Below are 26694 nucleotides of genomic sequence, written 5' to 3'. Positions count from 1 at the left end.
ATTTTGCGAAAGTGGCCCCTAAGTAAAGCAGGTTGAATCATTGTTTCAGGAACTCAAATCCACTCAATATATGGCTCCATAAACAGCTTTTTTTCCTGCCGTTTTTTAATGTAACCTGCAGCAGTTCATTGTCAGTCAACTTTGACATCACGGCTATATCGCACTTATTTGTATTTATATACGTGTTTATTATACAGTTGCATTTGCCCTTCAGATAATTTACATTTTCGTATTATTCCGCCCACACATGCATGAATATGTATCATTTATGTTCTTATTCTTTTTCTGGGTGTCAAGAGTTGTGGTGTCTCATGACGCTCTGAAGCTCCCGTTAATAAAAATCTGATATCCAAAAGTGTTTAAAGTCCCCGAGAAAAACAAAATATTATATTCATATCTCAGTAAGTGATGAGCTCCTACTAACTGAAAAGCACACTATTCAAAATCCTGTCTCATTCACCCGAAACTTTTCTGCATTCATGGTTTTTTTCTCCTTCGAAGGGGGCGGGGCTCTGTTGGTACGAGGTGATGTCATATATGGAAAACGGAAATTACCAATATAAAGACACGCCTACAAGAACTAGCATTCTAATAAATACTGCAAAATATTGCGTTATTTGTATATTTTATTCAACGCCTATTTAACCCTTTGAAACCTGGACATCAGTTTTCTTGTGCCGCGTTCAGATGCCTTTTACGAGCTGGTTTCCACTTTGAAACCTGAGAAAAATTGTTTAAATTGTTTTCTAAAACAAGGGGTGAAAGGGACAAGAAATGTCACACAAATTGCAGGAAATTAGAAAAAGGTGACAGAAAATAACAATAATGATAATAACAGGGAAATGTCAAGAAAACTGTACTCAAAATTATTATAACTATATATTTAAAATTAAGTTACAGAAAAAAACAAATAGATTTTTTTCACATCTTTATTTTCAGGTGATTTTCTGACTAATTTAAAAAAAAAAAATCAAACCAATTTGTTACGTTTCAAAGGGTTAAAATTATGTGCCAGAAAAAAAGAAAGAAAACAATGCATTTAGTTTTTAGTACTTTCTTGAGCTCATTTAGTTGTTGTTGTTTTCCGGTAATTTTCTTTTAACTAATTTCTTGCTCATTTTTGCCACAACTGTAGAAAAATACTTCTCAGTTGCTTTAAAATACTATAAACTGGATTCAAGACAATTCAAAATGTTTTCAACATTCAGCTAAAGGCGGCAGAGATCTCTAAATTTGTGTCAGTGGGGTTTTCTTTATGGCGTCTGTTGTTCGGGAGCGGAGGAAGACGGGAGGGTCCAGAGGCATCCGCTCGACCGAACCGGAGTTTGACATTTACCAACTATGTTTCTCTTTGTTTTTAAGTAATTTCACAAACACAGGTCTGTCTCCTGTCTTTCACACACAAACGGAGGCGTGATGGATGGTGATATTTCGCCCTCCTGTTGCATTAAAGATTGAGACAAGCGTCTGCTGCGCACCCTGATCATGAAAAACAGTCATGCTGAGGTTGACTTGTTTTGCAACGAGTCAACATATTTCATTGATGTTTGCAGGTAGTAATTTATTGCACCATAATTTACTGACTGAATCGCTGGATGCTTCATTGGGTGACAAATGAAACTGCTTTTGAGGCATGCACTTCATTTGCAATTTTCCCGATGAAAAATATGACTTTGAACGGTTTCTGCATCAGGCGGTCGCTGCGAGCGACAAACATGGGGGAAATTTTCTGGAGGTTTTAGCCCGCGTGCAGGACGGCAGAGTGACTGGAGTCGAGCGGATGTAGCAGAGGACCAACGCCTGTGCTGTGCAGAAATCTTCAATACAGCAGAAGTAAAATGTGATCTCCGAGAGGTGAAGGACATTTTCAGTGTTTTCGGTCTGTTCTCCTGCACATCAGGAATGAACACAAACTATGACTGTGAGGTTTAAATGCTGACTTTCAACTTTAATTAGTGCCGCGCCCGTTTAAATGTGCATGTTAGGAACTGGTTGATTCCTTACAAACTTGAGCAAATTGGGGGTTTTTTTAAAAAACAAAAAACATCACAAGGAGGTGACGAGCAACTTGACATGAAATTACTCAAAATGAGCTCAAAATCTGTAAAAACAAACAAAAAAAGGACCTGAAAATTAGCACAAAAAAGATAAAAGAAAACAAGAATAAACTTACTTTTTTTAGATTATATACTAAAAGTACAAAAAAAATTCCCAGTGATTTTTATTACATATTAGAAAATATTTGGGGGTCCACCCAGCACCCTATCGGGGTCCAGATTTGGGCCATAAATTGACTAAACTCTCCACGTGATGTGAATGCAAACACCTTTAAATGAAAAGCTGAAAGTAGAAGTTCATTGAGTTCAACTTTTGAAGTTTTTAGGCACTGCACAAGCAAATCTCATCGTACAAAGTACACTGACAATGAAGCTATTCTATTCCGTTCTATTTTATTTGATTCTATTCTGTTCTATTCTGCTCAGACTGTGGAAACAGTTGTAAAACGCTGTTTGTTGCTCTGAAGGGAGCTTTCAAAGAAAAATGCTCAAGCGACCTCCAGTGTTTTGGCTTTGGCTCGGCTCGCATCATGAAGAGGGGGGGCAGAGTTTATGTTGTTTAGAGACAAAACGACGCCATCACAAGAAACTCAGAGTTCAGTGTTTTCAGACTCATACAAAGGACTAAAAACGAGGACATCTCGGCCTCTGCGGATTCGATTCTGACTATTCTTTCTTCAATCTGTCTCTCGCGAGTCCTCCAACTTTATCAAAGGGCAATATTTGGACAGTGTCCTCTTGCTACTTACAGACTGCTGTGTGAGTGGAAGCGGGGAAGGAGTCTGAGGGGAGGAATTTGGTGAAAGTCAAGATAATCAGCACGTTTTTTCATGAAATGTTGCACCTGAGACTTGATATCACACCTCTGGAAAAAATAGAGACCACTGCAACTTTATACTTTACTTTATGTAACATTATTAAAGTATTTCTGTTGAACTTTATTATAACAGTAGTTTATGTGACTTTATTTTGTGGCAGTAGCCACTTTATTTGTAACTGGAGTTTATTTAAGAATTTTGTATTTTAGAAGTTTACAGCAGTTTAAAGGAGATTTTGAAAATAGACTATCACAAACTATCCTAAAAATATGATATTATTTTAAAGCCACATCGAGTACTGGCACTGTTATTGAAATCCAGCCGGTCCTTTTGAGGACAGCGATGACCACAGCCATCAATTTTAGACTTTTACGTCTCATTAACTACTGATAATTGGTATCAGTATCAGCCCCAAAAAACCCTCTTTCTTGAATACATTTTTAGTTGCCAGAGGTTTCTGGTAAATTTTACAGAGCTCCACCCCTCCACTTCCCATCTTTTGGCTCTGCTGGTGGTTAAAGCGAGCGTCCCCTCCCGCCCAGCTAATAGTGTGAAGGACATTAGTCCTCTATTACAGAGATGACCACTGGTTTGGAGTCACTGCCTCTCCCTGCCGTTTACCAAATGGGTCAAGGCAATGGGCGTTTAAACTGCCCCCCCCCCCCATCCTCCTCCCAGCCTTCTTGAATCTGCTAAACCAGCCGTCATCGCCCCGGCGAAGGGGAGCACACCTCGTCTCCGCTACAACGGTTTAATCTGCCGAGCACCTTTTCAATCAAAGAGTGTCAGGCAGGGCCGCTCCTGACACGACTCTAATACAATGCATGGACACACACGTACAGGAAGGGGGGGGGGCGATGTTGGGGGTGGGGGGGCAGCAGATACTCATGCGCGCACACGTGCAGCGTACGCCAAGGCGCAGATCGATACTTGCAATCATCCAGGTGACAATAGGCGCAGGTTTATCAGCCCCTGATTCACACCGTGCTATCATCACCTTCACACAATCACACAATCAACCGGGGGGGGGGTGGTGGCGGCGGTTGTTGGGGGTCGTTTTGGAGGGAGGGGGTGCATATGTGAAAGAGGAGGGAGGGAACAGAGCACGGGTGCTTGCAGGTACATGAAATGTGTGAATATGTGCGTGAAATGAATTGAAATGGGTGTGAAAGTGCATCTATTTGCGGGCGGAAGCGTATACACCACCCTTTGTGTTTGTGTGTGTGTGCATGTTTGTATGCGGGCGTGTGTGTTTGCGCGTTTGTGTGTGTGTGCGTGCACATGCATGAGGGTATTTGCAAATGGTTGCTTCCCATTGTGTGCGTGTATAGCATGTGCAGGCGATGTGTTGTATTCCTCTATTTTTCTGAGTGCGTGTGAGAGTTTGTGCACGTACAGTACATCCGTGTGTGTGTGTGTGTGTGTGTGTGTGTGTGTGTGTGTGTGTGTGTGTGTGTGTGTGTGTCAGTTGTTATCAGAAATGACACCATCCTGCTCCCTCTCCTGCAGCCCCAGAGGATCAGTGGAGCTGCACCAGTTTCAAATGAAAATAAATGAGAGGCAGTGACCGCTACTGCCTGGGTCCCACTTTAATGAGGAAAAGGAGCAGAGGGAGAGGGAGGGAGGAGAGGGAGGGAGAGGGAGGAGAAGGAGGACAGAGGTGCAGGAGAGGGAGAGGGAGAGGGAGGGAGGAGAGAAATTGGAAAGTGAGGGGAGAGATTGGTCGGAGTTGGCGACGAGGGTGCCGAGAGAGACGAATGGAGACGGGGGGTTGGTGGTGATAAATGGAGGGCCTCTCTCTGTCACCGATGCGATGGCCAATTACAGTTGGAGCGCGCTCCGATGCACTGCAGGTGGAGCGTACAGTGTTTTGAGTGGCCGGAGAATATCCCTCCATCCTCCATTTGCATTGAGAGAAGAAATCACTGCACAGAGTACAACTTAGAGCAGCTTTTTGGGGGTTTACTGCGCGAGTCGTTCACGTCGTTTCACCGCTGCAGGTCTGAGCTGGAGTCCTTTTTACTCTCCGTCCAGCCTGTGAAGTACAGCAGGTTTTCAGCTGCGAGATAAACCAAAGGATTATATGCCCCATTACGGATTCTTCTTTGTCTACTTCTACGGCAAATTAAACTCACCAAAGAGTAATGAAGCATTGTTTGTGCAGCGTGTCCCGTCCTCTCACACACATTTAAAAATCAGAGTGGGGTGTAGGGTCGGGTGTTAGGGGGCAGTTTGGAGAGTGAGAAGAAGAGTTTAATGTGCCTTCTACTCGCAGAACTTAATGCTGATTTTGTTAACTTCAAAATCTTTGATATGATTTCATAAAATTGGGCGGTTTTGCTGCAACATTAAATGTACATTTTCTTTAAAAAATAAAATAAAATCCAAAAGATTTAAAGAAAAAGAATCACCACAGTTATTCCTTTAAAAACACCACAAGTTTTAATTAAAAAAATGTCTTTCAGAATTTTAACAAAAATAAAACAAAATTCAAAATCATCGCCAATCAAAAACAAGCTAAAAATTTTTGAAGAAAAAAAATTACTAAAGATTTTTCTTTAAAAAATTCCAAAAGATTAAAAATAAAATTGCTAAATTTTTTGTTTTTAAAAATCTCCAAATCTTTTAACAAATAATAATAATAATAATAATAATAAATAATTGACAAAAAAATCTTGAAAAATCACCAAAAGCCATTTTTTTCTAAAGAAACCAATAATTGTAAATAAATTTTTAATAACATTGTCAACAAAAAATATCTTTAAAAAACCTGCAATGAAAAAAGAAAAAATAAGGAGTATCAAAGCTTATTTCGTAGAGTGTATGGTTTTGAAAACATGGAAAAGTCATGGACATTTATTGGTAAAAATGTTTATTAGCCCTGTTTAAGCTAAGGCTTTGTGAGAACCCTCTAATCTGTGAAATGCTCCTTTAAAAGCTCTTTAATTACACTGAACTTTAAGCTAAAGCTGCAACTTTCCCTTTCTTCAAAGCTTCCCACCGTCTGCTGCCAGACTGCAAAAAACAGACAAAACTCGAGTTGATTAGATCCCTAAAATCCCACAGGAGGAACCCAAAAGAACAAGTCGCTCGGACAAAAAAAAAATAGAGTCGTGCTGCAGAGAGTTGTCAGATACGAGGTTTTCGTGGATGTTTCTCCATCAGCGCGGCCGAGCGTCGTCCAGTCCAGCCCGGCAGAGACCATTAAAAGTGGCAGACAGCAGCACAGTACAGCCAGGAGGCCTCTTCAGGGGCGCAGGACATCAAGTGTGTTTGTGTGTTGGTGTGTGTGTGAGTGTGTGTGAGTGAGACACACACACACACACACACACACACACACACACACACACACACACACACTTGAAGTCATGTTGAGACCACCGCTGCAGACATTAGTGTGTGAGGGTCAGTGAGCAGGTCAGGAGATATTTGCTCGACAGTGTTGTACTTGATCAGAGTGTTCTGTAACGCACTGTGTGTGTGTGTGTGTGTGTGTGTGTGTGTGTGTTCATGTACATTAGGGTCAGATGCATGGGATGAGTTTTTTTAACCCTTTCAACCAGATATCTTACCCCTCCTCCTCAGAGTCGCAGCACCATCAGCAGGACTTTAATCATGTTGGATCAGCTGGTAAATGGACTTGGATTTGTAAAGCAGCTTTCTAGTCTTTGTAGTCTTTCTAGTCTTTCTAGTCTTTCTTGTCTTTCTAGTCTTTGTAGTCCGGCCTTTTAAAGTGATTGGATTAATGTCCATGAATCGACTTATAGTTTATGTTTAAAAGCGATTTTGCAAAAAAAAAGACCCTATTCATGTTTTTTAGGATTTTAGGGCATTTCTAGGATTTCAGAATGTCCCCATGATTTTAGGATATGTCTAGAATGTATGATATTTTCCAGGATTTTAGGATGTTTTCAGGATTTTAGGTATTGCAGATTGATGGATGAGACTATGAGTTGAAGCCATTTTTTTTTGGATTTTAGGACATTGCTAGGATTTTAACCTGTTTCTAGGATTTTGGGTCATTGTTGCTTATTGGTAATCTTTCTTACATGCACACTGTTATTTTTGTTAGGTTTTTGTTTCATGTCAGAAATAGGGTATATTAAATTCTTTTTCTATTTTGCTGTTGTTTTATGCACTCTGACACCTTATGCAGACTAAAAGTACAAAAACAATTCCCAATGTAAATCATTGTATTTTCATTGTGAATTTTTTTATGGTTGGGGGGCCACCTGGCACCCTGTCGGGGCCCAGATTCGGCCTCCCGGCTGTAAATTGTGTATCACTGCGCTGGAGGTTGATACTCAACATTACATTTAATCCAAAATCTTTTTCTGATGCAACGAAAAGCGACATTTAACCAGAGTAAAGAAGCTCTGAGCTGCTTCAGTTTCACGTGTGTGTTTGTGTGTGTGTGTGTGTGTGTGTGTGTGTGTGTGTGTGTGTGTGTGTGTGAGAGAGAGTCGTGTCAGATCGTGTGTGAAGCAGGTCAGCGAGCATTCAGAGGCTGCAGCCCCACAGGTAGAGCTGGGAATCCGTGTCAGCTGGAACACCGTGTCCCGAGCAGAGTCCGGCAAGGATTCATGACTAACTGAGAGGAGAGGGAGAGACGGAGGGAGCGTGGGAGCGAGATGGATGAAAAGCATGAAAATGGAGGAGAAAATATGGGAGCGAGATTTGAAGAGTGAGTGGCAGCGAGTGCGATGGAGAGAGTGTGCATCCATCCGTCTCTGTTTTTGTTTGGTTTTTTTGCGCTTGACAGAATAAGAAAGTAGAGGAGAGAGATTGGGACGCCTCCATCACCCTTTCATTTAGGAAGTGATTTATCTGCAAACATACACATGTGTAGAGAGGAAAATATACACTGATGAAAGTGTGTGTGTGTGTGTGTGTGTGTGTGAGCGGCGGAGATGAACGGCAGCAGTCAGGGTCAGTCTGGTTTCGGGCTCCTCACATGTCCACTTAGGCTCAAACGCAGCTGCTTGCTTTTCTGAATTATTCATGAGCCCCTCATTAAATATTCACGTGTGAAAAGCCGGCGCCATCAGCTACCCACAATTCTCTCCTCTGGATAAGATGCGAGCAGGAAGCAAAGAGCAGCCTGGATGATCGTTCTCAGTGTCTGATAGACAATGTTTTCTTTAAATGTTCTCAGTAAGACCACCTATTTTTGCCTCTGTCTCTTTGTCTCTTTATTTTTCCTCACGCCCACCCTCTCTCCTCCTCCTCCTCCCTCCTCCTCCTCCTAGTCCTCCTCCTCCTCCCCTCCTCCTCCTCCTCCTCCTCCTCCTTTCTAAGTGATCGATTTGTATTGTTCGGGCAGCTGAGCCCCCCCAGCCCGAGGTGAGAGAGATGAAGGCGGAGAGAAGACAGAAATAACTAGACAGAGAGAAGAGGCGAGAGAGACAAAAGTAGGAGAGCAAGCGAGGGCAGAGGCAGACCTTGCCATGAGCGGGATCTGGGAGAACACGGGGCCCCGGGGCCCCGGGGTGACGAGACGGAGAGATAGGAGAGGTGATGGGTGAGGGTGGGAAAAGAGCCCAACAACAGCAACAATAGGAAGAAAATACGGCGTAACACGATGTATGATATGTTCACTGGATCCGACTGCGAGTGAAATACAGACTGCAGGACGCACGTCTTAAAGGAAAACTTCGCCTGAAAAATGATCTTCTGTGTATCAGTAACTCAACACGTGATATGTTAAATCTGTGAAGAAAAGTTTGGGTTTTTTCTCGTCTTCACAGTGAACGAAGAATCCAAAAACGGATCATTCTTAATGAACTGAGGTAATAGGAGTCTGCTTTTACAAACATACAAACTGGTGCAGGACATGGACTTCACATAAAGATGGACGATATGACAGGCCCCCAAAAGTGAAGCCAAAACATCTGCATCGCCCCCTGGTGGCTGGCTGCAGTACAGGTCATAAATCCTGCCCCCTCAAAGTACACATAAAACTAAAGTTTTCCCAGAGATGGTTTCTTACTTTCATACTTCTTTATGGTGGTTCTCGTCACCCTGATGTTTGTTCAAGTGTTTGTTTTCCTCGTAACTTTGGTTTTTAATTAGTTATTTAATGCTGTAAAAGGGGATTTGAAGCCATGATTGACAGCTGTATGAGCCAATCCAAGCGCTGCTCGTGAATGATTGTGTTTTGGCGGGAACTCCACCAGCGCAGAGATCACTACTTTGGCTACTTTTTCTGCATTTTTGATACTCTGTGCTTTACTTGGTGTCTCCGTCTTGTTTTCTTCCCTTCTTCTTCTTTCATTTTTCACGGCTTTCTTTTACAAATTTATGCTGTTTGACTTTTTTGGTCAAAGCCCGGCACGGAGACTACGGAGCATGTGCACCAAGGTCAGTTCAGGTCCAATTGAAGGGTATAAATAACAGAGTAAATCGTTCCCCAGCCACATTATCGAGGTGTTTTAGTCCCACTTTGAGAAATTAGTTGGATTGACTCAACACTTTGACTTTTTCTAACATGTTAACATACTAGCAGTGTGTTGGAGCCTGGCGTTGAAGAGAATATACGTAATATTTCATGCTCTGTTCCGTTCCCCGAGTTAGATTATACTGCATGAGATTTAGTGTTTGGAAGCAGATGTTTTGATAAATGTGGACCCCATACCGTCAATTCATTTAGAGATTTCTCTCTTTTTGGATTTGTGGTTCAACGTAGAAGCATGCAAGAAAAGTTTTCTTTACAAATTTAACAAAACAGGGAGAGTAATTAGATACAAGTGGTCATTGTGGGGGTGAAGGTTCCTTTAAGGCGTCACTTTGTAAACACTTGTTTTGCGGCACGTTGTCACTTTTCTCCTCTTAAAAATCCGGTGGCTTCCTTTATTGCTAGTTTTGGGTAAAAGATGAACAACATACAGGGGGATGTTTCGTTTTGAAGAGGTCCTCTGGCAAGCCGTGATGATGTAATTCAGGAGTTTTGTGGTGGCATGCAAAAGATAAAAACAGAATTTCAGGAAACGTCTTTGGGAAAAGTCTGAAATGAGGTAAGACTTGAAGGTTTGAGGAGACTGAGCAGATGTGTCATTTCGTTCCAACCAGCTGTCAGACTTCCTCACTGAAAGTTTTTATTTTTTTCTTCTTTGTAAAGTTTTACCAGAACCTGACTTTCTTAATTATTGTAGCTGCCTTAAACTTTTCTGTAGTTTAAAGGTCAGCCCGAGAGAACCTTTGAAAATGGCAAGTCCTTTTTTGTATTTTTCTTTCTTTTTTTTTTTTTAAAGAAATGGACCGATTTCAGCAGGTTGGGAAGATGATATTTCGGAGAACACAGCAAAGATTCAACAAAAATCAACAGAAACAGATGTAATAATCTTATTATTCAATGAAAGATGTCTTAAAATTAAACCCATTGACCATTTACTCAACTAACAAAATGAGTCGTCAGTTGTGATTACATAAAATTTAATTAAGTCACAAGAAAAAAGTAAATACTTTGTTTTTCAGCCACTTAATTGTGAGGATTTACTGCTTTTCTCTGTTTTATTTCATTTTTAATTTAATGTGTTGGCATACTGCTTTTTGGGCTTTATAAGGAATTTGAAAACTTTTTTTTTATTTTCCACGAATTGCAAGACTGAGTAGATTTAGAAAATTATTCTCAAAAAGGTTAGGGGTAAATTTGCGGGGGGGGGGGGGAAGCTAGGGCAAAACTGTATTTATTTACTGTAAGTTTTGGTTCATTTTGTCTTTCGTGGCTCATTGATGCCTTCCACTGTATTTGAGAGCAATCAAACCAAATTGCTCAGGTTTTAAGTTAAAAAAAATGTAGTTAAGTTAAAAGTTGTATCCCAAAATAATCAAGAAATCAGAAAATGTAATCTTTAGCTGCAGCCCCATTCAGCAGTTTCCCCTCTGCGGTGAACCCTCAGTGTTGTATCTCGTCATCATGGTTTAGCTTTTTCTTTCCATGCAGGTTTTTGTGCTTCACCTCACTTCACCTGCATGAACCTGTTTGCAGCTCTGAGAGAAACAGACTCTTTCACTGCGAGTCTTCTGCAAAGACTGAAAAATGCTCTTGTAGCTCGGGCCGCTCAGTGCGTCTCACCAGCAAACAAAGGTCCAGGAATAAAGCACGAGCTTTCATTATCAATATTTGCAAAGACGCATTGTCATATAGAGGGCAGGAGGTCGGGATTGATCCTCCTCAGACTGCAATGTTTACATTAACTTCAGCCTGTTTGTCAGGGTCGACATGTCTCAAACGGAAAGAAAATCATCATTTTTATCCACTTGAGAACTTTTCTTTTATAAATAGTAATATTCTCGCTTCAGTCATGTGGATTTTTATAAAATGCAACATTGGGTTTTTGCTGCCAAAGTAACACAAGCGATTACATTTGCTTTTTAAATCACCTGCCTCTCAGAGCTTTTTCTCCCTGGAAGTGCAGCATATTTTTTTAAAAAATCCACAGCAAAATAAACCACTCGCACACATAGCTGCACACATGCTAACCAACACGTGCGTCACATTAAATGCAATATTTAACAGCTGCAGCACAAATTGCATATGAAAGCTGGCTGTTTCACATGACTACATTGAACATAGAGTATGCTCATGTTTTATTAATGGATGGATGCATTTTGTTTGGAGAACAGGAGGGAAGGATTTGTTTAGGACTCGAAGCAAATGAGATTTGATTGTAGGATTGTTTACCAGACGTACATGAGAACATGCTACTCGCCTCCAACCCGATGCGTTTTCAGCGCGGCAGCTGACACGCCTGCACATGGTGAGACAGGTGTTCGTAAGCCTCTGGCAAACACGCAGGGACGTTCACATGCAGTTTTTCACTGTGCACATCCCGTCATTACTGGTGTTTTTCAGTGATGATTGTTATTAACGTTTCTCATATAATCATAGCGAGCCATGTCTCTGTCAGCTCGCTTTTCAGCGAACAATTAGATGTCATATGGATTTTTTGGCAATTTGGAATTTGCAATGGCTCTCTATCAGCGGCCGCCAACCTGAGATACCAGCTGTGGATGCTGAGTCAGTCTGAAAGGGTCACTTCCTCTAAATGACAAAAATAGGCTGCAGATGTATTCATCTGCGGAAATAGATGCGAGTTTCAGGATATCTGTCTTAAGAGCACGCTGCCGTGTCGAAACAAATTCTGGACTTTCACGCACAAGACCGCTGTTTGTTTGTGTGAGACCAAAATTCAAAGAGTTAATTTAATAATAATGTAGCATGCATGTGCGCTTAGTATACTAGTGGTATATGTCATGTGACATTACTTTAGTAACAACCTTTCTGGGAATTAAGAATTAAGAATTTACGTTTCTCAGATTTTAGGATGTATCTTGGATTTTTGGGACATTTTTCAGATTATAGGACATTTCTGGGATTTTAGGATAAGTCTCAGAATTTAGCACATTTCTTGGATAATAGGATGTTTCTTGGATTTTGGACATTAAAAAAATAAATTTTAAATGTACTTTTTCACTTCTTTGAGCAACACAGACTGAATTACATCCGCCTCCATCACATTGGGGTGGAGGCAGAAATCTCTTGTATGTTGAAATAAAAACAAATCCCTTTTGCATGCCAAGACTTGGACCAGGATTAAAAGGCAAATATGATTTTTTTGTGTGAACATGACTTTAACACGCAGAAAGCAGTTCTTGAAAAGAGACTGAAATAACTGATGTACTGTTTCGAGAAAGACCTCGGTCTTGTTTTTTTTTGTTACCTCGTGTGAGTCTTGTCAGTTCATGAACGTGTTGGTTTACGCGCCGTCTTCTGAAACAACAGCCGTGAGCGTTATCTCAGGCCTGAGCGTGGAAACGCAGCTGATTATGATGCAGCAGTTGGTTGAATAATGTCCCGGACAACCCGTGTTCTGTGAGGGGGTCAAGTGCGGTGAAACATGCAGCGTGGTCCCCACTCCTGGGACGCTGCGATCCCCGAGGCGCTGATGTAAGGATCAGCCTTTCCCATCCATACTCTGACCTCGGTCCTTGCGAGCAAACATGCCGACTGACCCCCGAGCGGAGCTGCGGGCCAAGTCCCACCCACGCCATACACTTACCCTGCTGTATGTGTGCATACTGAGCACATTTTTTTTTCCCATTGACCCAGATACTCATATTCTTCCCCCAGAGAGCCGCCTCTCTCAGTCTAAGAGAGGCTCATTATTTTACTGGAGTGCCTCCCCTCTTTTCTCCTATGGAGGAGGGAGGAAGTGGGGCAACCTGGTAGACGTGCTGCACAGGGGTGCATTCAAGCCCGCTCCGGTTCCACAGGGAGGCATGCTGGATCCACACAATTAACGCAGCGTAAAATAGAGTCAGCAAATTTGCAGCAAATTATGGGCTGGTTCATTATTACCCGGCTATCCCCATGCGTAATTGCACCTCTCTCCAAATTTGGCCAACTCATTTGATTATAAATCATCTAACTGGCCGTGCTTTTATTAAGTCGCATGTGTGATACTTTGTTCTAACAGTCGGCGGTTTATATGCTCTGAATCATGATTGTGCATCGTATTTAGCGAGCGGTCAGGCGGAGAACAGTCGGGTTTTTCACAAAAACATTATTTACTGGTGTGGGAGTGTTTTCGGGGATCAGTGAGATCATAAATATGATCCAGGAAGGCCAGTTTGAGCGATAATGAGTTTGAAGATTTATCAGTCATCAGAATTTTGCACACACATGATTGGCAGCGCACATTAAGCCAGCGTTTTTTCCAGGCACCCTGCGGCTTCTTGCAAGAGCCTTGAGCTTTCTGCATCAACAAAGTGGCCACATTTAATTGAAAAAAAAGGCCTGCTTTTTTTTGTTTACCGAACACTGCCTGAAAATCCAAGATCAGCAGAAGAACTATACAAAGAAACATATTTCACACTACGGCATCACTCATGGTACAAACTCTCCCCCATTTAATATATCTCTTTTAACTCCATGTAACGAGAAAACCACGAATCGACTAACTGATCAAATAAATCACAGATTGTTTGCAACCCAGTCACAAAAAAATGTTGGCATTTTACGTTTTTGCAAACCATGAATACATTACATTTGTACGTTATTATGTAGCAGATACATTGAAACTTTGTATTTCTTAACAGTTTGTGGTTATTTTTAGGCACAAAAGCCATTTAGCCAGTTAGCTTTAGGAAAAAAAGTCATGTTTGGGCATAAAAACAAACGCTTTTTGTGGTATTATCTGTGTTGGAAAAACAGCCACAGATCTCCAAAAACACCTACGTTTTGAGGCCACAAAAAGCTGTAGGAAACACAGACATGAATATTTAAAAATGCACATTTTTTGGGCTAATAAGCTACTGGAAAACTGTCACCAGCCCCTCAGAAACACCAATGTTTGGGGCCAAAAAAGCTGCTAGAAACACAGTGACAGGGTGCTAAATTACACCCAAGTTTGGTGGCTGCAAGCTGCTGGAAACACTGTAATATATCCTTAAAAAACACCCACATTTGTGGACTATTAAGTCGCTCAAAAAACAGCTGTAAGTACCGCAAAAAAACAGACGCTGGAAACACAGTGACAGGTCACTACAAAACACTTTCATTTGCCGCTGGAAAAACCTCCACAGGTCCCCAAAAACAGAAGCTAAAAAGCTGCTGAAAACACAGTGTCGTATCAATAAAAAACATTAAGCTATTGTACTATTAAGCTAATGTAAAAACATCTAAAACCACCCATGTTTTGGGTTAAAAAAGCTGCTGGAAACACAGTGACAGGTCACTACAAAACACTCAGGTTTAGGGCCTGAAAAGTGGCTGGAAACACAGTGAGGTATCATTAAAGAACACCTACATTTTGGGCTAATAATCCACTATAAAAACAACTTTGGGTCCCTAAAAAGTGAAAAAATGTTTGGGGGCCAAAATTTGCTGGCGGGTCTCCAGAAAAACACTCATGTTTGGGGTCTAATAAGCTGCTGGAAAAACAGCCATGGGTCCCTAAAAAACAACTGGTGTTTGTCGGTCTGCGGCTTAGCGGCCCTCTTGTCTACGTGAAAAAATCAGCAAATATACTTTAGAGACATTAAGGTGATATCTATGATGATGTGAAGTGTAACAGTTACGTACAATGCTGACGCTTTGGACAGTGAAATTAACAGGTGCATCCTCGGCGTCTGTAAACGGATCTTTCTGAGTGAGAAAACTGCACGGTGAGAGTCACACTTGTGGTGTGCATGGCTCCTTATATCCAGCGGTTCAGGGTGTGTCTTGTGGAAATCTTGTGTTTGACGCTGCTGCTGAAGCACATGTGAAATTTAAATATTTGAAGCCCCTCTCTGTTTTTTCTTTTGGGGGGGGGGCTGCGGGGCTGTAGATTGAGGACATGCGTGTCCATCGTGACGCCTCGCGGTTAAAGACACTCAGTGGTTGGAGCCGTCTCCGGATGAGGAGACCTAACAGTTAAAGATCAGCTGCAGCGTTATGCGCCACGCCTCCCCGGCTCGGCACCTGGCTCTCCAACAGTCCGTCAGTTGCGCTGCTGCGGAGCGGATTTCCAGACAGGACCGGCGGAAGAGAAAAGCAGGCAGAAGCGAATGGAGGAGCGGAGGAGGAGAATGTGACAACTGCTGGATGCGGACAGAGTGTGTGCGGCTGGCTACACTGCCTTTGGGGAGGCCTCGGCTCTTGCACCTGTCCCTCTCCGTCTCCCGTTTGGGCGAGAGCGAGCGACGCTCCTTTTTATTTATCAGGCGGGCAGGGCGCACAGCGGCGGCGGAGGCGCACACTCACACACACATACATACACACACACACGCGATACTGTACGCGCACACACATACACAGGGCAGGCAGGCAACATGACTTCATCCTACAATCTGGATTTTCTGCCCGATATGATGGTGGAGAGCCGCCTGCTTGTCCCCGGAGACAGAATGTGAGTTATTTTTCCATCTCTTCTTCGCTTTTGTGTCTTTACTGTCCTGAAAAAAAGCAGCTGTCCGATGTGGAAATGTTGCTCCGCTGGCTGGATATGTGACTGGAATCGGGGTCACAATTAACGCCAATAGCCGGCGTGACTGTCTGTGTGTGTTATTGTGTTAGTTCTGCCTTGTTGTTATTAATATCCGTCGATAAATTTTACGCAGGAGCGCCCGGGGCTGTTATCAGCTATAGACAGGATGGTGATAAATGAACGCCATTATGGGGAATTAACGCCACCGCCGTGAATAAACCTTGTCTTTATGGAGCTCGTATTATCTGCTGCATGTCGACAAAATTGTTGGGAGCTCGCGCAGGTCGACTCTTCCCCGGCTCCGCGCGGAGAGGAGTTGATTTGCGGCAGCCGCCCATTATCATTTCTCCGGGTCTGGCTGGGGCTGGAGGGGTTCGGGACCGAGCAGCCGGGGACGGGAGCGCACCATGCTGAGACACAGAAAGAGCCGAGCTCTCTGTTCTCTCTGTTCGGGGTGGAAGATGATCTCAGTCACATGATTTAACTCCGCTAGAGGCGTTTTTTTTTTGCGCCCTCACCGCATGTTATTCTCCACACTTTGGACACTTCATGCATCGGAGAGCATTTGCAGAATTTGAAATTAGAGGAACACAGAGGCTCTTTTTTGAGAACACACAGGAATGCATGCATAACTGCTATCCCGTGTGTCTCAATTGGATTTGCAGTAATTCAGTTAAACTCCGGAATTTGTCGAGCACGGACAAAGGGAGGTTTTCATCCCGACATCATGGTCATGCGTTTTTTTCCTCTTCCTTCCACAGTGCATGTCCCACTTATGTCCCCTCTGCTCACAGCGCCTAGTTGTTGATGGATCTTTTTTTTCCTCTTAGCATTGAAAATATAAAGTAATTCTGTCTTTTAAAGCTTTGATTTGCTTCTCTCAGTGTTGCAGTTGACAGTGTGTGTTGAGGATGCTGCACTTAACTTCTGGTGACTCATGGTGTTAAAGAATAGAGTGATCATGTGTGTGTGTGTGTGTGTGTGTGTGCGTATGTGTGTGTGTGTGTGTGTGTGTGTGTGTGTGTGGGAGGTGTTGTGTAAAACAGATTTAGTGGACTCATAATGTGAGACATTTAAGGATTTTGCACAAATATCACAAAACTTACACAATCACCCAGCAGCTGGAGACAAACTTGTTTCGACTTTACATTTTGGACAGAAAATACTGTTTTTATTGTAAACTCAAAGACTGTAAACCCAATGTTTAATAATTCTCTGAAAATATCATAGAAAGATCAAAATATCACACATAAATATGTTCACTGTACAGACGCAGTATGATTTATTGTTGTAATATTAAAGAAATAATTATAGAAAAACCAAATGCACATCACAGCCATACTATAAGATTATTACAGTAATATACAATACAGTTTCACAGCATCACTATAAACCCAATATTAACCCTTTGAAACCTGAACAAATCGGCACGATTTCTCTCAAAAACATGGGAAAAAGGCAATGAGCGAAGAAATTACCCAAAAAAAACCAAAAACAAAAACAACAAAATTACCTGAAAATTAGAAGAAATATGGAAAAAGGGCAATGAGCAATTTAAGAAGACATTACCCTAAAAATTTTTGGGAAAAACCCTGTAAAAAGTACAACAAATTACCAAAAAAATTGAAGAAGAAGAAAAAAACAATGGAAAAAAGAAATGACCTGAACAAAATGTTTATGATTATAATAATTATAATTTTAAATATACAATTATGGTTATTATGGACACCGTTTTTTGAACATTTTTCCCTAGATTATTTTCAAAATTATTTTCCAAATCTACTATTTTATTTCAATTTGCAAAACATTTATTGTCAAGTTGCTCATTGCCTTTTTTACCATGTTTTCAAAAGAAAGCGAACCAATTTGCTCACATTTCAAAGGTCTAAATACTTGTGAAGGCGTCTAAAAGCAGCATAGGGAAAGTGATGTCGAGCCGGGTTTCAAAGGGTTAAGTACCACAGACTTGTCACAAAGGGGGTTGCGAGATTAATCTGAGGGCTTTCAAGATGATTAATGGGACAGGAAAGACTCAAAACTCAAATATTCTTCATTTTTTTCTGGTCTTCTAAGGCTATATTCACATTACAAAGCTTAATGCCCAAATCTGACACTTTTTGTTCACCAGATCTGATATTTCACTTGAAACCGTTCACAAATATGTCTGAAACAGCTCACGGGCAACAGAGGATGTAGTTTTCAGCACTGGGGCGGACACGTGCTCTATTAATTGGGGGGTTTGATGGTGGTGACTTTTTAAGCATCAGATTTTGACAATTCTGCATCAATCTATCATGTAAATGTCATTCATCTTTTTAAAGTCCTCTGCTACTTTCATGTCTTCATTAGCGGGGACAAATGTGCATGTTCTAAATATTGAGGGGGACAATATGCTTATGCATGTGGCCAATAACGTCACACACCTGTTAGAACAATACAAAATGTCACATTTGCAAGACAGGCAGTGGAGAAAAATCAGTATGACTAAGGAGCCACCAAAGCGTTTTTTCCCAGCTGAAAACGCCGGCGTGTTCTTGACTTTTTCTACTCCATCTGTCCAGTTTTTAACACAGTGTTCTGTTAAAACGACGAACTGTCTGCAGCCGAGCTGACTGTGAGGCTAAAATACAGAATAAATGCCAATAATAGAAGAGCAACCAGCTTAAATAGTGCTGATGTTTAATAGTTTAAACCCACTTAGCAAATTGGCTTTATTTCTTCAAAAAAAACAGCACGTTCTCATTCCAAGTCATCACATGTTGCCGCTTTATCAATGGATTTCCACGTCTACATATTACGCTCTACGTATCCTTCTGCGTCTGCTGTTAACGTTTGGGGTTGCCGCTAATGTGATGTCAACGCAACCACGTGGTTACCCTGCAAGTGAGCACGTTTCGGTTTTGGATCCCACCCGCCCTCTGACCACATTTGTGTTTCTTATGTAACGTTTTTACTGGCAGTGTTTCAACCTGACGCTGGCGTATCATGCAGACACGAAAAGTGGCCTTTAGCATCGCGATCTTACACCGAAATCACTGCAAAAGCGGCAGAATTTTACGACGTCACAACCCAAAAAGGCGGGGTTGGATATATGAAATTGAACCCGATCTGATTGAAAAAAATCATATTTCTGTGTTCACACTACTCCCAAAAAGATCAGATCAGTAGGCGGGGTTCTGTTTACCCTCAAATGGCGCAAATTGAAATTGTAAATATAAAATACGCCTCATGAAAACACGTCAAATTCAGAAAAAGTCCCATTTATTGCAAAAACATTTTTACACTCACATAAGGTGATATTTAAGGTGATTAGGGAAAAAACATCACAACACTGCAGTGGAAACACTTTTTAGTCTTTTCTTGGTCACATGATGCTATGAGGTCACATGATGCTGTGTCTGTGTGCTTGTCAGTAGGAACTGGCTCCCTCATGATGCAGCAGGAGCTACAAGAGCTGTTATTGCATCACATAACTCTGAGAAAGTTGAGCGGATCATCCGGAAGTTTTGAATCCACAATTCCTCTGTGAAATCGTGGACTATCAGCTCCCAGAAATCCCTCATACGAGGCCGCTCCCTCACACAACACGCCTACGTGGCCTTGGATTGGAAATAATGACGGCTAGTGCGGTGGCTGCAATAGAAATAAAGCTGCTAATGTTTTGAACATCTATTGCCATGGTTACTGGGATGTTATCACCAGAGGAGAAGCAGCAGAGCATCACTCAGTGGAAACACGGTCAGCTCAAAATTGTGTTTTCTTGACATTATGGAAATATCACTTAACTTTTGCTCAAATCATTAATGAAAACGCACTTAGAGTCACGCTTGCTTGTAATGTCAACGTCGCCTAATTATTCTTTTTGTTGTCAAGATCATGTATTCCTCATTCTGGCCTAAAATTATGTAAACGCCACTATTTCAGTAAAGAAAAACCAAAGCTCTTTATGATCTAAGAGGCATGCTACAGGAGGAAAACAACAACAAGTGATTCACGTAATAAACCTGCATAAATCACAGATTTCCAGTTTTCAGCCGTGACATGAGGCCCGGGCGTGCACTTCGCCCCGCAGAGTCTCCCTCCATTGACTCTCCATGTAGTCTATTACCCCGATGCTGTAGTGATGAGACGGCGCGCTCATTAATCAGTGTCACGGGCTCTGACGGCGTGGGCCTCGCGCACAACCGGCGGGGGCGGACGAGGAAAACGTCATACTGCCGGCCGCCCGTCCTTTCCTCCCCCTGATGTGTCTTGCATCACCAGTTGCGGGTGTATCAGACCCAGAGTGGAGGCTTCATGAATACTGTGTGTCGCCGCCGTTAGAAGGACCCGTCTGTGGCCTCGCAGCGAGGAGGCGGACAGGTTGAACCAGATAGCGCTTATGGAAATGACACACACGATCACGCCTCTTGATCCCGGCTATTTAGCTCTGGAGAGGTGGTGATATCGTCTGATATTGTTTGTTATTTAACCATTTGAAACCTGGAGCAAAGTCACTTTTCTTTCCACAAGTATTTAAAGCTTAGAACCTGGAGCAAATTTGTGGGATGGCTTTAAAAATCACATGGGATGAAGGCAATGCACAACAATCACAGAAATGACCCAAAAATGTGCAGAAAATGTGTAAAAAGAGCAAGAAAAATACCTAATAAATTGAAAAAATATGTAACATTATTTTACATATGTAATTATAATAATTAGCTATGAAAATAGTAAAAACACAAAAAATATTCCTAAATCTACTTTTTCTTGATTCTTTCCAAGTTGCACATTGCCTTTTACCATGTTTTTGAAATATTTTGCACCAATTTACTGCGAGTTCAAAGGTTTAAATACATGTTAGAGGCGTCTAAAAGCAGCACAATAAAAGTGACCTTGCTCAGGGGTTTCAGAGCCTTAACCCTTTGAACTCTGAGCAAATTGTTGTGATTTTTTTCTTTCAAAAACGTGAAAAAAAGCTGATGAACAACTTTGTAAGGAGTGTTCCACTTTTGCAAGAATTTATTAATTTAGAAAATTATTTTTTAAAAATGTAGAGGAAAATGTCTGGGGAAAAAAGAAAAAAGATAGAGAACAACTATATTTAAAGCGGATTATCATTACATATTTGAAATTATTTTACAGAATTATTATTAACACTTCTCCAGGTCATTTCCTTTTTAAAATGTTTTTTCTTTTTTCTTTTATTTATTTATTTATTTATTTGTATTTCTTCATAATTTCTTGCTAAATTTTTGTGATTTCTTCTTTTGTAGCACACTCCTGTGTTTTTGCAAGAAATCAAGCCAATTTCCTTAAGTTAAAAAGGGTTAATGGCACCGTTTTCTAGTAGCAAAATAAAAATTTGCATTCATGCCAACCGCCTTAACTTCCTTCCAGTGGAATTGGCTGCGTTCCCTTTCCCGGCCCTTTACCGCTTCCTGTAGCAAACCCCCCCCTCGTTGACGCTGACAGCCCCTGACAGCATCAAGCTTGACAAATATTAGCTGAGATCATATGAAAACTAAGTGGAACCAACAGTCTAATCTCTCTCCATCCACACTGTCAGGGCTGGGGACGTGAAAAAGGGGTAAAGTGAGAGATTGAGGAAAAATGGAGCAGGACCTCTGCCCTTTACTTTCCACTCTGACTCTAACTTTGAAGCCTGGACCGGGGTGGCTCTCTGGGAAATATGCGACCCCCTCACCTCCCCTGACACGGCCTTGAGTCCCCATCTGGTAAAAAAAAGCCTCATCAGGGCCTATCACTCTGCAGTATTTAGGAATGATTTCTTGCTCACAATATAAACTGAATATGTAACCAAAATCAGAGTAAACAGGAACACAAGGTTGCTAACTTTAACAAGTACACTGCGTGCTGAAGAAAACACGAGGCAGACTCACAATAACGCTTGAAAATGCCACATTCTCGCCAAGTGTGTACACAGCCCGCCGCCGACACAGACGCACATAGCTGCCCCTCGCAGGGAAAATGCACATCTGAGCGCTGCTTCTCTTTACGACCGCCCCACCCACTCGGATCTTCTCTCTCCCCCCTCCTGACCCTCCTACGAGCCTGAAAGGACACAAATCACGCAGCCAACAGCTGAAAGAGTCCTGTGACAGACAACATCGAGTTCTCGTGAGAAATATATATCCGAGTGTCTGTTTGTTTAGATGAGGGGGCGGGATGGACAGAATGCAGAGTTTTAGAGGGATGAAAGAAGGCTTGTCTGCTTTGTATTTACTTTGGAGAGCTTATAAACACCGTTTATTTATGTTAATTTAAATGTCAGAAATAATACCAAAAAAACATTACCTGCAGCAAATACTGGGAATCTTGCAGCATCACTATTTGCAGGACTAGATTGTTTTTGAGGTTATTTCCCATCCTGCTCCTGGTGGAAAATATTGCACCAAACTCCCTTTAAGAAGTGTGACATTTAAAGGATTCCTTAAGTGTCTGCAAAAACACATAACTCCAGAAACACAATATAAAAGGTGTCAAATGTCAACGGTATTCTTGTCAATGCGGCATCAATGTATTCCTTTAAGATAAACAGTATTTGATGTAAACTTTTGGATTTTGCCGTCTCCACTCGCCTCCAGCCTCTGTTGGTTAGCTGTGTTATTTTAGTGGGAATAAAAGGTTCCAAAAATCAAGATTACTCACTAAAATAAGTGCTTTTTGGTCGATTGCATACGTGCAGAATTAAACTCCATCAGTTTCTCCTCCTTTTCCACAGAACAAGAGAACAGAGACTTGTCCCCGTCATATTTACTGTCCACTCACTTCCTGTTCATGTTATTGAGCTTCAGTACTCGAAAGATTCAGTATTCAGTGGTTTACACTGTGGACTTGTTTATCAAAATAAAGTGCCATAGAGGATCCCCCACACCCCCGACAGAGGTCCTACCTAATGTCCTAAAAACCAAGAAATATCCTAAAATCCTAGAAATGTCCTAATTTCTGAGAAGCATCTTAAAGTCAGAGAAATGTCCCAAACATACTAAAATCATAGAAACATAATTACATCTGAGAAATTTCATAAAGCAACCTAAAATCCAGAAATGTCCAGAAATTCAAGAAAGTCTTATAATCCCAGAAACGTCCCAAAATTTGAGAAACATCCTAAAATTCAAATTCCTACAAATGTCCAAGAAATGTCCGTAAAACCGTGAAATGTCCTGAAATCTGAGTAATGTACTAAAATCCTAAAAGCACTCCTCAGTCCTACAGATGTCCTAATTTCCACGAAACATTGTAAAAACTGAGAAATCTAAGAAACGCCCCAAAAATCTATTTTTGGCCTAAAATTGCTATAAAAGTCCAAAAACCCCAGAAACGTCCTGAAATCGGAAAAACGGCCGAGAATCCTAGAACATCCTAGAGTCTGAGAAACATCCTTAAATCCCAGAGCCATGTATCGGGGCCGCTGTGATTGGCCCCTGGCCTCCTGCCATTTTGTTAAAGTGGCCCCTAAAGCGCAGCAGGTTGAGTCTCTGCTGTAGATGATCAGAGTGATGCGTCAGACTTATCATAGAAGTGAAGAAGAAGAAGAAAGGGGAGACGGGGGGAAGCGGCAGGGTGAAAATTGACATGGGCAGAGTGGGAGAGGGGAATTACAGGGGGAAAGGTGTGAATGAGGGAGGACGAGTGATGGTTTGACAGCGTTGGACTCCCTGGACGGACAGCTGGTCCGATTTGAATTGTTTCTCATCTGATGTGGAGATTAAGAGAAAATGAGAGGAGGAAAAAAAGAGAATCGGTAGTGTTGGTGATGGCAGTTTCATCTTTTTCCCAAGAAACAGAGAGAGAGGCCTTTTTATTCTCTATTGTGACGATGACACACACACACACACACACACACACACACACACACACACACACACACGTAGAGGAGAAAATCTACAGTAGAAGAAGCCCTCCGTCATTCCTGTTATGACTGTTTTTGGTCATAATATTGTTATTTAGGCGGGAAACACGTACTGTATGTGTGATATATGATGTGATGGAGTCGTCTTCACGCATCACCAGCTGCAACGTCGCTTTGTGTCGCTCCCTCTCCGTGTGTGTGTACGTGTGTGTGTGTGCGTTGTCATAATGATAAATGTCTTTGCTCTGCTGGGGCTCAGGAGCAGTTGTCTGTGGATGACACCGCTGTGTGTAGGTGGTGATGTATCACGACCATGTGTCTGAGGTCTCTATGTGGACGTGTGCGTGTGTGTGCGCGTGTGTGTGCGTGTGTGCGTGTGTGCATGCATGTGTGCAGGTATGTCTATGGATACATGGCAGGGTCAATGAGTATCTTTATAGTATGTCATAATGCTGTGAAGAGGTGTAGGTGTGTGTGGGCCTGGAGATGCATTTTCCTTCCTCTCTCTCTGTGTGTGTGTGTGTGTGTGTGTGTGTGTGTGTGTGTATTAGTGCTGTGTATGAAACAGGCCTTCACCAGTTCGTACTTATGCCAGAATTTTTGACACTGACATTCTCCACCAAATTCACAAGTGAAAACATTCTTGGAGTGCTCATCTCTGAAGTTCTGCACATTTGATAACAATGCAGCATACGTGACTTCATATTTAAGGGTGCAAAGTGCAGTGCAAATCAGCAAGAGTCATCGCCCGTTGTGTGTCTATTTATATCTGATGCTGGCTTTGAAAGCTGCACATGGACGAGGACCAGCTGATTCATGAAGCTGAAATGAGGAATTGTTTACAGAAAACCTATTTTTTTCACTCCAAAAACCTAAACACAGTGTCAGCTGGGGATATTGCCAGGAAGCTTCTGCTGAGGTAAATGAAAGTAAGCTATCGTTACTTACTGTTGGCTATATTGTTTGTGATTTCCAGAAAATATCACACTATAAAATGTGTCTTCTGATTTAAAAAGTAACGTTACAAATGTAGGAAGATAGCAGTTACCCTACTCGCACAAGTGTTTAGGACTCTGGTCTGATGTTAAAGGCACAGCTGATAGCTACATGCTTTGTTTACGTGAAGTAACAGCGGTGCTTATTTAATGAATTCAGTGTGGGCAGAGAGCTCTGTTATCATGCGTTGCTAGTGTTAGTGATGATAGTCAAAAAACTTTGTTTTCTGTTGGGATTCGGTGTCATTATGTTCCACTGGGGAGCAGCTACTGAATCATGCGGGACACCTGGTAAAATTCGGTAGACCGGTTCGGTCTGTTGTTCTGCTTAATGTCAAACTGGTTTGAAATTGTTCACACTGGCCCAACTCTAATGTAAGACATGAGTTTTCTGTTTTAAAAAGTAACATTACAAACGTAGGAGGATAGAAAGTAGGTTTGCATCGGTCTGATCTCGTGTGCACAGCTGATAGCTACGTGATTTGTTTATGTGAAGTAACAGGAGTGCATATTTAATGGACTCAGTGTGGACATTCGTTTTTTGTTAGGACTTTTTATTTTACTCCACTGAGGGGTGGCTGCTGAGTCAAGTAGGACTGGTGGTAAAATTGGGTAAACTGGTCTGGTGTTTGGTTAATATCAAACCAGTTTGAAAACTTTCACACCAGCACAACCCTAGACTAGACGCTTAAGTGCAACACGCTGGCAGACAGTTGCATCAATTGTTGGTCATTGCACACTCTACATGTCACACTGACAGAAGTAGGGAAGGTAGAGCAGCTGAGACATGTCCATCTGTGCAGATCGGACGCTGCCAGTGAGACGCTGCTGTTATATTTATTGCGTGTTCCTGAATTCACATTTTGCTCAATCTCCACTGATGATCTGCTCATGATTGTCTCATTACTCTTTTCACTCTGTCAGCCATGTTACATTCAAGGCCTGAAAAACATTTTTTTCAGTCTCCCTCTTTGTCTCCTCACCTTGATTCTCCCCATCTTCACCACATTTTACTGATTAATTGATTTGACTCCTCACGAACGGTGAGGTGAGCTCCTCTTTCTCCTTTGATTATTGTTTCTACAGTATGTCGGCGCATTAGTCTCCGGCTCTTTGCTTATTCAAGTCAAGTGCACGCTCGCACGCACGTACAGTACACACACACAAACACACACACACACAAACTGAGCTGTTGCAAAGAGAGTATTTTGTGTGTACGTGTGAGTAAAACACAGTTGTGTGTGCCCGCGTGAGTCTTCTGTTTTCTGAGAGGAGTATTTCATCACTTGGCCTTGAAACGAATGAAGCATGCACATGCTTTCAGTGCTGCATACACACACTGCCACCCACATAAATACGCAGAATACACACCACGTGACTCACACACACACACACACACACACACACACACACACACACACACACAGGCAAACACAAACACCGTCTCCACGTTGTTCACATCTTGTCCCTGGGCTGTAGTGACGGGCAGAAAAATAACTGAATCCTAAGAGACTGAGAGAACACAGTGATGATCTTTCTTCCTCTCACGGTTTCTGTGTATCTCTCCTCTCCACCACTCCTTTCTTCTCTCCGTCCTTCTCCCTCCTCCCTTTCTTCCTCTCATCCTCAATAGTCAGCCATTGCATTTGCTCTGTGCAGTGGCATTACTCCGCCTTGCCAGAGGGAGAGCTTACCTCATGCATGTCTCAGTAGATTTTTTCTACCCCTTCTTCCCCCGTCCCCTCGATTTATCCCTCTTTGGCCTGTATCTTCCTCTCTTTCTCTCCGCACTCCCACTCTCTCCCTCTTTCTCCATTCAAGCGTGCTAAATGCTTTACCTCTGTCAACTCTTGAGTCTGAGAGGAGCTCATTATGGTGGAGAAGGAGAGGAATTTGGGATTAGGAGCAACATTCGTGGACTGAAGCTCTTGTTCAGCTAAAAGAGCCATCAGAATTACAGAGAGGGATCGACTTACCTGCGTCAGCTGGCGGTATTAT

General features: G+C 42.0%; 1 protein-coding gene across 4 annotated transcripts in view; it reads left to right on the top strand.

Moving 5' to 3' along the window:
* The window catches only part of celf2 (cugbp, Elav-like family member 2), a 277136-nt gene that overhangs the window by 89390 nt on the left and 161052 nt on the right, over positions 1–26694 (top strand). Inside the window, exon 1 of one of the 4 annotated variants that reach the window (XM_042511586.1) lies at positions 15575–15768. The exons of the other annotated variants lie outside the window; for them this stretch is intronic. Coding sequence (XP_042367520.1) covers positions 15692–15768 — 77 coding nt within the window. The 5' untranslated portion in view covers positions 15575–15691. Of the gene's footprint in view, positions 1–15574; positions 15769–26694 lie in introns of those variants that run through there. 4 annotated transcript variants of the gene reach the window in all.

Source organism: Plectropomus leopardus, chromosome 22 (assembly GCF_008729295.1).
Source record: "Plectropomus leopardus isolate mb chromosome 22, YSFRI_Pleo_2.0, whole genome shotgun sequence".
Taxonomy (NCBI): Eukaryota; Metazoa; Chordata; class Actinopteri; order Perciformes; family Serranidae; genus Plectropomus; species Plectropomus leopardus.
This window is presented reverse-complemented; position numbering and strand designations above follow the sequence as displayed.